At 46.6% G+C, this 13,186-nt stretch overlaps 1 protein-coding gene across 1 annotated transcript in view; it reads left to right on the forward strand.

Moving 5' to 3' along the window:
* The window catches only part of LOC149340037 (uncharacterized), a 224,395-nt gene extending 215,476 nt beyond the window's left edge, over positions 1–8,919 (forward strand). The window contains exons 7-8 of the mRNA XM_089548779.1: positions 4,988–5,195; positions 6,500–8,919. Of these exons, the coding sequence (XP_089404905.1) occupies positions 4,988–5,195; positions 6,500–6,585 (294 nt within the window). The 3' untranslated portion in view covers positions 6,586–8,919. The remainder of the gene's footprint in view (positions 1–4,987; positions 5,196–6,499) is intronic.
* Positions 8,920–13,186: the final 4,267 nt, after the last annotated feature.

Raw genomic sequence — 13,186 nt, forward strand, 5'->3', positions numbered from 1 at the left:
TGATGAAATAGAGACTTTTGTGTATTAGATATTTGAGAAACTAACTTTGCTTCGGCGACGATACCACGCGCAGCGACGTCATTTTATGATTATGCAGGGCTTAAATCCAATTTTGAAATACATATTCTTGGCGTTGGATCTTTCGAACCACATTGCCGATTAGGACAATTCGACAACTCCAATGTCCAATGTTAACGGTCTTAAATTTCCCAATATAGGCCTCACCTATAAAATCAAGAGTTTTAAAGTTTACTACAGAATTTTAGTTAGTTAATCGTCTAACCATTGAGCGATATCATGTATATGATGTCTTCCGTTGTGCAGAATCTGCACGGACCGAACCGAAGTATCGCTGGAAGTATCGCTCGAGCTCTAGCTTTTAAAATAAAAATCTGTAAACGTCAACAGAAGTTACTCGGTATATGACTGCTTTCAAATCGCAAATAGGCTACTTTCTCTACTTCTGTAACTTGTAGTGGGCAACAACGACAAAAAAAGAAAACAAAAAACAAAATAGAGGCAGCGCCCCCAGCGGCCCCTTCCAAGAGCTAACCACAATAGTGTCACTGCTTCCTTCTTTCGTCGCAGATCTCTGAGGCTAGCCTACCCTGCCATTCACTTCTATCAGTAATCACGGCGTCCTTGTAATTTTTGACGTCACGAGCATGAACCTAGTGGCAGGGGAAAAATATTGATGACATAAATACAAAAAAAACTTTCACTAATAAATGCTCATTTTGGAGCCGCCTCCGTGGCTCATGGGTTACGGCGCTCGTCTGCAGACCCAAAAAAAACGGGTTCGATCCCAGCCGCGGCGGTCGAATTTTGATGGAGGTGAAATTCTAGAGGCCCATGTCCAGTGCGATGTCACAGCACGTTAGGGAACCCCAGGTGGTCAAAATTTCCGGAGCCCTTCACTACGGCACCCCTCATAGCCTGAGTCGCTTTTGGGAGTTAAGCCTCCATAAACCATAAACAATAAATACTAATTTTGTTCCCGAACAAACATCATTTTTGCAAAGAAAAAGAAATCAGATATATTTCTGCTCAGTCTCGGTTTAGCAATTTCTTTTTTAAGATTTATTCCCTTAACTTCTGCAATTGATAAGCCCGCCTTTAACTCTTTAGTCAGCGAACAACATTGCTTGGTAGCTGAAAGGCCTGCCATCGCAGGCCAGGCTGTAGTTAACCATGAACAATAAATGCTAATTTTGCTGCCGAATAAACATAATTTTTGCAAAGAAAAAAATGAGATAGATTTGTCCTCAGTTTCTGTTTAGCAGTTTTTTTTTACGATTTATTCCCTTAACTTCTGCGATTGGTAAGCCCGCCTTTAACTCTAGCCAGCGAACAATATTACTTGCTAGCTGAAAGGCTTACCATCGCAGGCCAGGCTGTAGTACCTCATGAAGGAGACGATAAAAGACTTCAGAAAACGCAATCCCGAAATATGCTCACAAAGCCCCTTAAACTGTCCCGCATTTCTTTTTGCTTGCCGTAAAGCACCAACGTTAGTCGGATTCGTTTTTTGACATCGCGCCACCCGCCTCCTCGGCACCATTTCTGCGCGGTCCAAGAAGCGCTACAAAAGGAGAGGCATCGGATGATTCGCCTTTATTGATATCAAGAGACTCAAGCGTGGCTCAGCTAACAAAACCACTGACGAGACTGCGAAAAGAGAGCGAACTCGACGAATGAGTCTAGTGCCAGAGACAAAAGGGAGAGCATGGAGAAACATTGTTTTCTTTATTTAATCTGTTTCGCGTACGGCGCATGGCTGAGGCCCGATCTGAAGCGGACCCACCATCGTTTTAACGGCGCCCGTTTTTCCGAAAAGTTTGGAAGCAGCTCACGGACCGCAGCAGTGCCCATTGCCTGCGCCCAGACAGAAATTTGACAAGGATAGCTCCAGGCGAGCGTGGTGCGTGTGTTCGTGCGTGTTGTCGCGACCAAGCCATCTGAGCGAGTGCTGTAAATATATACGAGCCCATAGTGGGGGCGCGGAGCCGAAGGCTGCAACTGGACCGGAAGGAAAAAAAATGGATGGCCATTGTGACCTAAGCTATCGATTACCGCAGCGTGGCGGACCTTTGCGTTGCGCCTTATTTCTAGGCGACTGCCTTTCTTTACCCTTCTTTTTTCTCCCGTGAATGCTGCGCCGACCTCTGATGTTCTCCCTCATGACGTGCCCTTTGCACATACTTTTTTTTGTTTGCTGCGTTTTTATTTTCCTTAAAAACAACTACACAAACAAAGAACAAACAAAAAGTAAATTCTTGTGCGCCTTTGCTTTCTTTCGTTCACTTCAGTATCGACCGTCATTCCCAACAAACACCTACCACTTTACTGCATAAGGGTACTTTATTTTCGCATTGCCATTTTCCTTGCTGTCGCGTTTTGGTTTTGTTCTCGTTAGCGCTATCATCGGTTCACGTTTCGAGTGCAGTTGTGTCGTGGAGAACGACGCTATTTTTGTGGTGAACTTATACGACGGTTCCTTCATTTACAGCGCATTGGAGAAGCACACTCAATAGCATCCAGGAAGTGGGCAGCGGAGATTAAACAACGAGGGGCGTTTATTCCTGCTACCTGGCAGGCCGCAAGCATGTTACATTACCGAGCGCGATGGGTCCGTACAAGCGGCCTTTTAAACCCAGCATGGGCTATCAGATGAGCAATAGGCGAACAGTGCGCTTGCGCATACAGTACGCGACGACAACACGTGTACGTAGTTTCGCGCGCACACAGCATCTCCTTCCTCCTAAGCACCTAATAATAATAATACCTAATACCTAATACTAATACCTAAGCATTTTCTTGCGTATAAATATTCTGCCTCAGAAGAATAAAACCTGTCGGAAGATAACGCTTACTGTGTCTTTCGTTTTCTGCTGTGTCTACAGTTTTGTTCATAAACGTGCGTACTTATCCGTCCTCTTCTTGGAGTTCACCTTGGGTTAACAGCATCGGTTTTGTTTATTAGTATGCCAGGTACCCAGTTCATTGATTTTTATTGGTTTATTGGGGTTTAACGTCACGAAGCAACTTAGGCTACGAGGGACGCCGTAGTGGAGGGCTCCGGAAATTTCGACCACCTGGGGTTCTTTAACGTGCACTGACATCGCACAGTACACGGGCCTCTAGAATTTCTCCTCCAAAGAAATTCAGCCGCCGCGGCCGGGATCGAACCCGCGTCTTTCGGGTCAGCAGCCGAACACCATAGCCACTGAGCCACCGCGGCGGGGCCCCAGTTAATTGAAATAGAGCGGTGGATTTGTCCAACACTACAAGAGACGGTATGGAGTGGCATGCACTTTTTTCCTGCATGAAGTAGCATAACATGGCCAGTCATCATTGACTATGGCGAAAGCTAACTAATGAGGACTCATATGGCTTTTTTTCTTACTTCTTTAGCAACTACTGAACTAACTGAATGCGTATGTTTGGACGTGATGGAATAAAATGCCGAATTTTGCAGCTCCCTAGAGCTCAGCGGGGATCGTTTTTAGAATGGTTTTGTTTAATATGTGGTGTAATAACTTATGAAGCAATATTGCGTACTTTCACGTTTTTATATTCTAGCGGAAGTACAGTGACTTAAGCATGGCATGTAGTGTTGATCAGAGATGGCAGACAGTCCTTCAATGTACCTGATTCCGGATTCCAAAGGGAGGCAAAAACAATTAGCTGATCAAATAAAAAAAGATTGAATCTGATAGCATCGCTACGCCTGCGGCAATACGTGGATAATTGGCAACCAGAAAGAGGCTTTTCTGTGGCAGTGGGCGCAACCCAGGATGACGATAATGATGACGATTATGTATGCCATGTTCATGAAGTATTTCGATTGCTCGCTTTTAACACATTGGCATCCAAATACAACTCAAGCCGAAATTAACCTCCAGTACGGCGATTTGAAATTAGTGATGAGTTCTTTTCAAAATAATCGCTGTCAGCAATGAAAAGATCAAACCAGTTTGCTTTGACACCCTCTACATATTATTACCGCCTGTAATTCCGTGTAATCTGCATTTACTGACGTGTAATGATTCTAACGGCTGCCTTCGCGGCATGTATATATCCGGTAAAGCTCCTTACTGTTCTGTTTAATACTCTTACTTTTTTGAATACCGAGTTAGTTCGTATATGTGCATAACATCGTAGAACAGAAGGTTTTATGTATGCACGTCCTCTCCTAGTGCGCAAGCATTCATTCGTAATGCAGTGTACTCTTTGTTATCCACGTAAGCCTAGTGAGCTCGCACAGTTTGAAGCATGATAAGGACCAATGGAGATGTAGCGTTTCTAAGTTGCTTTTGCATTTATTTATGCTTGATGCTGAGTGTTACCAAAAATTTCGCACTCGGTTTTGCAAGGCACTTATAAATTTCACGTCTCGGATTTCGGGTTTGAGGAATGAGACCCCGGCCACTGTCCACGCCAAAAATACTGCAGCTGGTCTCGCAGCTTAGTGCTATGTGCTACAAATACGGGCACTTTTCTTTGTCAACGCCTGCTATACACAGTGTCCTCTGTTTTCACTCATCAGTGTGAAAAAAAAAACATAATATGGCTATCGACATCAAATATGTTTGTTTGGCACTCTAATGCCTGTGACACTAGGGTCCGCTAGAACTAAATAGCTTATGGCATTAGATTTGCGCGAATGGCTGCAACATGAAACGGTCACGTTAGCTGCCTGTTTTTTTTTCGATTGCCAAATTTATTCAAGCGTCTTGTTCACTACAATGCAAGCCAGGGTTGAAATAGTACGGGCGGACAGTCATCCTCACCACGGCCTCACCGAACTATGGATAATAACTATTACCTGCGGGGGTACTTTGTAGCCGGAAAAATGTTGGAAGACGTGGGCATTCAACGCATTTACACGTAGCACCACTAGCGGATTGGTTTGTAGCTGACAGGATCCGCTTCTTCCGTCCACTCCTCTCCTCTTCTCCCCCCCCCCCCCCCCCCCTCTTCGCAGGCCCCGGACTCGTCCGTGTCCCCCTCCCCGGGCTCCTCGCTGCGTCTCCACTTCCGCCTCTCGGAGCAGCACTTCAGCAAGGGCGAGCTGCGCCTCAAGTGCGTCTCCCGGCAGCTGCGCGAGTTCACGGCCGCCAGCGAGCTGCGCGTGCCCGTCGGAGGCGCAGACCGGCGGCACAGCTCGGGACTGCAGGTCTCCCTCTCCAACAGTGAGCGCACGACGTTCTCCCTATGTTATTAGTGGCGATCTTGCTTGTTACATGCACCGCAACAATCCTTGCCAGTGGTTCCTGTCGTTTGATGTATTCACAAGCGAAAAGCTTGCTTGGCCTAAAGTGGTTCGGTAACCGAGGGTAGGAGGGGGACAGCCGGAGGAGCCTGCTTTTATAATGTACCAGGACCGCCTGTCCATTCACGTGGACTTTTTTGCTTAGCGTATACTTTTTTACAGCGGCAGCTATTAAAGGCCTGTTTCCTGACTTTAGTGTGATAGTTGTTATAGTAAAAGCCGGCATAACAGTATGGCGGTTACTATTGATCAAGGTGGTTACCGCGAAAGGAGGAGGGTGCAGCGAGAGCGGAGGAATGCCTAACCGGGAGGTAAATTTCGCGGTAGGAGGCAGAGGAGGTCAACTGTGGAAAAAACGGGGTTAGGCGCAAGTAGGCGGTGGTTGCGACGGTAGCCATTAGGAGAATGGTTACTGTGAAAGATGGAGGAGGAGGATAACTGTAGAAAGAGAGTGCGGCGACTGCGGAGGAATGCATTACCGGTAGGTGGTTGACACAGGGACCACCAGGAGAGCAGTTTCGGTGGAAAGACGAGGCTGTGGCAAGAGCCGAGGAACACGCAACCTGAGCGTGGCTACCATGGGAGGAGAAGGAGGGTTGCTATAAAAGGAAGAAAGTATAGGAGGGCATAGGAATGCGTGACTGAAAGGTGGTTACCACAAGAACCATCCGAAGGCTTGCTACCGGGCAAGGCTAAGGGAGGTTGCCATGGAAGGTAGAGTGTATGCAATAGCGGAGCAATGCGCAACTGGAGCGTGATTACTAGGGGACCTAGCTGGAGTTGGGTTTCCGTGGAAAGAGGAAGGCGAGACAAAAGTTGAAGAACGCGCAACGGGAGGATAGTTGTCACGGGGAGAACCGGGAGGGTGGTTGTCGTAGAAGGGAGAAGGAGAGTACGGTAAGCGCGGAGGATATATGTAGCATGCTCCTCCAGCTGTGGCTGCTGCGAAATGCACCACTCGAGGGGAGGCTCAGCGGTGCTGACGTTGCGCGCCTAGAGCGGCGTCCCGGAGAGTAGGACTAGAGGAAGAACGAGTGTGTGTGGAAAGTTAAAAAGAGTACTCTATAGCTATACATGTATGCATGCCGCTCTCACATTCTTCATCTCAGTATATCGTGAAAAGAATATTTCTCAGCAGCTGTCGCTGAATATGGCGTTACACAGCTGTAACCGTCCTGTGAGTTTTTTGTTTCTATTCTCTCTCCACCTCCCTGTGTGCCGCAGCGAATGGCGGCGGGCTGCTCCAGGGCTTCCTCTGGGCGTTGGTGCTGCTCCAGGTCCTCCCGAGGTTGCTGGCGACTTCGACGTAGTGCGATCTCAGCCTAGAGTCGGCAGACGGGCGCAGGCCGAGGCGCCGCCGCAAACACGCTCATACGACATCTGCGTCCACACGGGCTCCGGAATCACCGGCTGCTCTCAGCGGCGAGCGCCTCTGCGACTTAGGAGAAGGAGGTGCTCTTCGGCGGAAGCGGAGCCTCGCCCACCCGCCCTGGTGTTTCAATGCCAGTCACATCGCTTACTTCGCAGAACTGCCTCTTTGGGAGGGGGCCTCTGTTGGTTTTTTTTTTCTGCAATGTGGCGTCGCTTACGAGGAGCAGCCGCTTACATCATAGCTCGAACTGCCCTCATGGTTGGCAACATGATCTTCGGTATGCTCCCATAATGAACCTTCCATCGGGCACACGCAGATGTGAAAACACCTGCTCTGCGAGTTGTAGCGAATTGGTGCATAGATCTCGCGAAACCGCTTGCACCGTGCCTGCTTAAGGGCCGCACAACTGTCCTGTGAACAATGCGGCGACCTCCATGGAACTCTTGTTTAAATGTCGACAAGAGCCACCTCGCGAAAAAAAAAACGCGGGAGCAAAGACACGAAGGCTGGCCATTAGAAAATGTGAAGTAAGGTTAGCACGAGAGGGCTTGGTTTATTGAAGCCGACTGATCTGGCTGGCATTGAAATCGAGGAGGTGTGCCCAGGCGGAACCGGTGCACCTTCTTCTCCCGCTTTCATTCGTGTTTCTGGTTCTGTCTACTATGAATTCTATCCCCCGCGAGGTTCGTTGCTACTCTATGTACCGTGTACTGCGATGCGCTTGCACTGTAAGTCTCGCTCAGCACTGAGCAGTGGCGAGTAGCGATTTCCAATGGACGTGCAGCGGGCTGCCACATAGCGACACAATGCCAGAATCAATGCCACAGACGCGCTCTAAACATACACAAACAATCCACATTCCTTCTCCGATCGCCAAGCATCTGCAATGCGTGAGATACACGGCGTTATTAACCGTAAAAAACTGGGCATGCCATAGTTTCAGACGCAGTTTAGTGAGAATGAAATTTTACATCTGCTCCTGGCTTGTTCATGTTCTCACTATAAGTGTGTCTCGCCAAACGGAACCACGACTCCAAGCGCTACTCTTGATGAAGACCGCGACTGGAACAATATTCCCAGCGCATCAGCGAGAGTGTGGGATTTTGTACATGTTTCTATGGCGACTTGAGCGCCTTTCCCGGGGCCCGTGAGTGCTTTGTCGCTGGCGCTCTCTATCGGAAAGAAAACGGAATATGGTTAAGCAGCTTTGGAAATCGCCATAACCTGAACGCCTACAGTGGCCTAGTCATGTGACACTTTACAGCGCGGTGGTGCTGGCGGCACAGTGCTTCAGCGGTTAATCGTAGTCACACAACGCGAGACGCTCACTCTCCCGGTTCAGAATTCTGCTTTTCTCTGTAAACGGAGACCCTGAACCGTCTGCACTGAAGGAATCACTGAGTGAAAATATTTATGCCAACTTTATTTTTTACTTACTGGAATGCTCACCCGAAACGTTGAAAACGCGTGATCACGAGCTAAGTGCACAGCTAATTATCAGTATTTTAGTGTAATATATGCAGTCCGCTAAATTTTGCAAGCTCCTTCCTAAAACACGGGACAGAACAACCTTGCCTCGTGTTATACTCGTATGCTCCATTTCAGACAGTAAATAAAAATTAGAAAGAGGGGAGGTTGACTACTTACTCTCTCGATATGAGTGGGCGGGTTGCAAGGGCTCTAATGTCGTGGTCGTACGGCCATTCGTTGTGATTTCTACAAGGAGGTGAGGTAACAAATTTGCTCACTGCGCTAGATTTATCCCTGTAAACGTTTTGTTTCCGAAAATCGAGTTATCCCATAGTTTCGTTACACAAGCCCGTTAGGAACGTGTTTGGGTACTCAGTACACCGCAGGAGATCGTGTGACCGTAATTTCTAGACTGAAATTACTGAAAGATAGTGCGCTTATCATTTATAAATGTTAAGTCATCAGTAAACCCCACGCCACTGCTATAGCTTAAAGCCGCGGTGACTCTCTGAGAGCCTGTTCGCTCTACCTTGAGGCCTCGTAGCATCGCGCTTTGCAGCACATGCAGGCCAGTTTGAATGGGGACGTTCCGCTGTTCAAGCAGAACTCACACTTCCTCTATCAGAAACTAAGATGAGTGGCTCGTTCAATCACAGTCGTACCCGCGACCCGGACATGCATTCAATCACCAGACTTGCGAATTTCCGATTTGCAACGTGTGCCCCCTAATGCGAACACCGAAGCGGCAATTTTTTACTTCTATCCCCGCGCCTTTGCTCTGCCATCGCAGTTTTCCACCAGGGACGTGGATGTTCAGTTCTGTCTTTTTTTTTCGGGGGGGGGGGGGGGGGGGATGGAAAGAGAAGAGATATATAATTTTTGTGCAGATGATTTGTTTATGCCAGGAACTGATCAGCTAGTATGGTTCCAAGTCTTGAACTACGGCGCCCAAAATTTTGAAGTTTGCTGTAGCTTGAGGGCCACACGTAAGGTGCCAGGTTTAAAACAGTGTTCGCTGTAGTGCTTAATATATCTGCATTGGTGATAAAGGAAATCGTTTCAGATTGTTTACTATTCTGCTTGTGCATATCTTGCATTTGAATGATCAACATTTCGGTTACTCCGAGAAGGTGTGAAAAGTTATAAAGTTCTAATTTCTTGCTTTTTAATTAACAATAGCAAATAAAAGATTTATTTGTGAACAAACAAATGTCACAGTGCAGTGCCGCATATAAACGCTTGAAATATTCCAAGAAGGAATCTCATGCCTCCAGTGGAAATCGCACAAGCGACTCCTTAGGTCGTGCTCATGCATAAAATGGATTCCGAATCAAGTGTGCATTAGCGTACTAAAGATGCTGAAGGCATTATGGTACTAAAGGCTTCGATCTAATGCGAAATTCTGTAATGGCATTCTTGAAATGCAAAAAGCGTAGCTGCAAGTTGGTCATAGCCATTGTTAGTTCGGCATTAATGAATTGAACCTTGCGCAATTGATATCTTCCTCTCAAATGCTCTGTAGGGGTACTGAAAATTGTAGTATTCTTGTTCAAAATTGTAGTTAAAATTGTATTGAAGGGGCATCTTGGCAGTTATGATATGAAACGTCACCTTCATAAAATGGGCTGGATTAAAGACAGAAGTGTTTCCGGAGTACAATCCTATCGCTGCAAGAAAAAAGGACCTTGGCTTCTTCAAAAGTTTTTTATCACCCTAGAAACAAACTCAGACAACCTAATCACGTGCCTCCCATGTGCTGGTAAAATGTGTACGGGCGCACAATATTACTACACTGTCACGACCACAGGACCTTGCGCTGTACTAACTCAGGAGTGTATAAAGGCAATGTTTCAGGGCTTTTCTCTTGTTGATTTGAACGCTGAGTAGGGGAATTTGACACATCAAACAGAACTGCACCAAAAACTTAAAAAATGACGAGCTGGAGAGTTCCCTGATGCTATTTACCTGCGTCGTATTTCGCACTCTTTACCCGTTTTAGAACCTTTCGTGCTGTCTGCAAGTACACGCAACCAATATTTTAAATAATATCGCGAGAACGTCTACTATTTTGTCGGTCACCGCATTTATTACGTCTCGACGACGGAGCACCGAACGGGATAGGCACCTCTACGGACTTAATGCGCGCGGTAGCGGCGCTATTTTATGGAGCGAGCGCAGTAACTGCCCTGATCTACGCACAGCCCTAGTCACGCTTTGAAAAGGGACGAATGTGAGAATGTGATGGTCAGTTGCAATTGTCAGTCGCACACGCTTAACGTGCTAAGCCTTCGTCGAAGCACGAAAGTAGTCACGCATACACTTCGCGCTGGCTAGAAGCGCGAAGTGAGCTTTTCGGATAGAAGGTGGCACTCCTGAGAATTTGTCCTTCCATTGCGCTCGCGGTCACTGTGGGCGATTTCTTGATGATGAGTTGATGAAGCCTTGATGAAGCGTTGGCCGATTTAATGGCAGGCATTCGCACGGCGCTGTTACAGACTCATCGCTCCTACTTCCTTTGTTGACGGCAGCCAGTGTGAACTTAAGAAGCACACTTGCGTTCTTGAATGTCTCATAATTCGTGCGTGCGCGTGTTGTGTGTGTGCGTGTGTGTGTGCGTGCGCTCAATTTCAAACCGAGGAAGTGTTGATTGTAAATGCCCGCTATAATCTAAGGAGGTAAACGAACTGCAGTACCATATTATCTTTATTAATCTATTTTTTCTATTCCATCATTTCGTGGCCTGTACGTTGATTGATATCATTAACATAATTTTCGTGTCTGAAATGACCAGTAGAGTCTTGTAGTAGTTCTTGAGCTCTGGGGTGCTGCTGCTGCTTTCTCACGGCAAAAAAAAATGAAGCCCCGCACAAAGCGTTCTTGCCTATCGTCAGGTGATCAATACGTGTAAATTAGGACTGCATACCTCTCATTACTCAGGTGGCTTTGCTTTTCTCACAATGACACCGATGTCTTATACAACAATTTATCAGTGCCTGACCTGTTGCAGAACTTCTCAGGCTAATGCACTGTGTTGAGAACAAGGTCAAACGCATATTTCGGTGAGAACTGCTCCGTTACATAGGTGGTGCGAGTTCACTACCGACGCCAGAATTCCTACTTGACGTCTTGGAATGCACTACTAGCGTGTTGCAGTGGTCACTGCGACTTTCGGACCCGCGCTGAGCGCGGTCGCGAGCGCCTTGGCTTTGGAAGTTTCGCAATTGGTGGCACGTGTCGAAGTGTGTACAGTTGCTATGGTTGAAACTGTTTGGCGTCTGGCACTTGTTGACATTATTGCAGATATGTGATGTGATATTGCGTTAGTGTGTGAAGTTAGTTGCGAATTGTGTTGCTTGCATATGACTTTGATCGCGTTGCCCCTGAAAAACTCAGGTGAATAGCGACTGATTGCTCAAGAGAAACAAACCGGAAACAGATGTGCGCACTGGGAGGTTCGAAGTCGGTTTTGTGGAATTTCGCGAGCGGCATCAAAGAAAGGAGCCAGTTTTGCAGGTCGATAACGTAGAGCTCAAAAACGAATAGTCAAGATACAGAGATTTACTTCACTGCTGCTCATGGCGTCAAGCTTAATAGTTTGCTTTATATTCCGACGTGTGCTAGTTGGTTTTACCCCACGTCTTGTAGCAGTTAGCGCTACAAAGAGACAACGCGAGCGCTCTCGTGCTGCCTCTTCTGTGCGTGCCGTTTTTCGTGCTAATTTCTGTAAGACATACAATACCGCTCTGGACATGACAACCCGTTTCTAGTACACTTTGTTTTGCGGGACTTACGGAATGACTGTTATGAAGCATTATATGCCAAATACTTAATATTTATAAGAATATTGCAGATAGCTGTTTAATTCTTCAGATACAGCTTCGCTTATCACACAAACTGCCACACATTTATTCGCTACGGCCATGAAAAGAATATTGGATTCCGGAACATTTGCGTTACAAGAAAAAGAGAAACCCCCGATGCCTTGCCTACATAATCGAGCCCTGTGCGTTACATTCAGTTATTGTTCTTGCGTTTGTGTAAGCCCGGCAGAAATGAAAGGAATTACCTCTTTCCAATCTTAATAAATTAATACGGTAATTTGAGCAATTCGCACTGGCTGGAACTACGCCAAGTAGACGCAAGGACAGAAGAGAAGCGTTCGTTTCCTTCTGCGTTGCTAAAGCTAATATAAATTTGAAGACAATATTCTGTGTGGTTGCGCGACAGAAATTTAACACACTTAATTGCTTGCAGTGGTAGCGGCGCTTTACGGCAATATAGCTACAGCTGTATGACGGATTTCCCCTCGAGTAAAACCATGTCGCCGTTGGTATCGACCTAATAAGCGAAAATGTAAATCTGTGCGATGAAGGAGGTGCTCTCGTGGGATGGGGTTGGTGACTCTTACACCTATCCCAGTTGTTTCATCGCACTGCAGCAGTGCATACACGATTAATGATAAGGAGCAATAGTCTTTGCCATAGATGTACGATACAATTTCCAAACACTTTGTTGAAAACAAAAAACACTGAGAAAAGGTGTCCCATAATTCAAAACAAGCTTATGGTACAGCTATCAACATAGCTTTCGTTGCTCGAGGTTATTTATTTGCGGCAGACAAATACGTATGCTTTCTTACCAGTTCCTCAGTGTTCCTGCACTGGCTCCTTGCTTGTTCAGTTTTGTGCGCCGTGTCCTGGAGGCCGCGGCTTGGGACGATGAATGACGAATACATCTCGCTTCTGCTGACGCATGTGTTTTGAACGATGCGATTTGGAGTGCAAGGTGTTGTGGAATGTGACGTGCGCTGTAGTGATTTGTAATATAACGGCGTCTTCGAAGTGTGCAGTTGTGTACATATTTTTGTCGGTAGAAAGAAAAACAGAATATCAATAAATTTTAAGACTTCAACGATGGATACCGCGATGCCATGTACATACGTTTAGTAAAGGAGTCATCACTCACTGTCGTCTGTGTGCCTGCTTCAGTGTTCTTTGTCACTCAGTTACTGACTCAGCAAGCAAAGAGTCCTGTCTTGGATGCAGAAATTATTATTTGTGTGTTTCGAT

The sequence above is a fragment of the Amblyomma mixtum genome, chromosome 6, assembly GCF_055824585.1.
Source record: "Amblyomma mixtum isolate Tamu chromosome 6, ASM5582458v1, whole genome shotgun sequence".
Lineage (NCBI taxonomy): Eukaryota > Metazoa > Arthropoda > Arachnida > Ixodida > Ixodidae > Amblyomma > Amblyomma mixtum.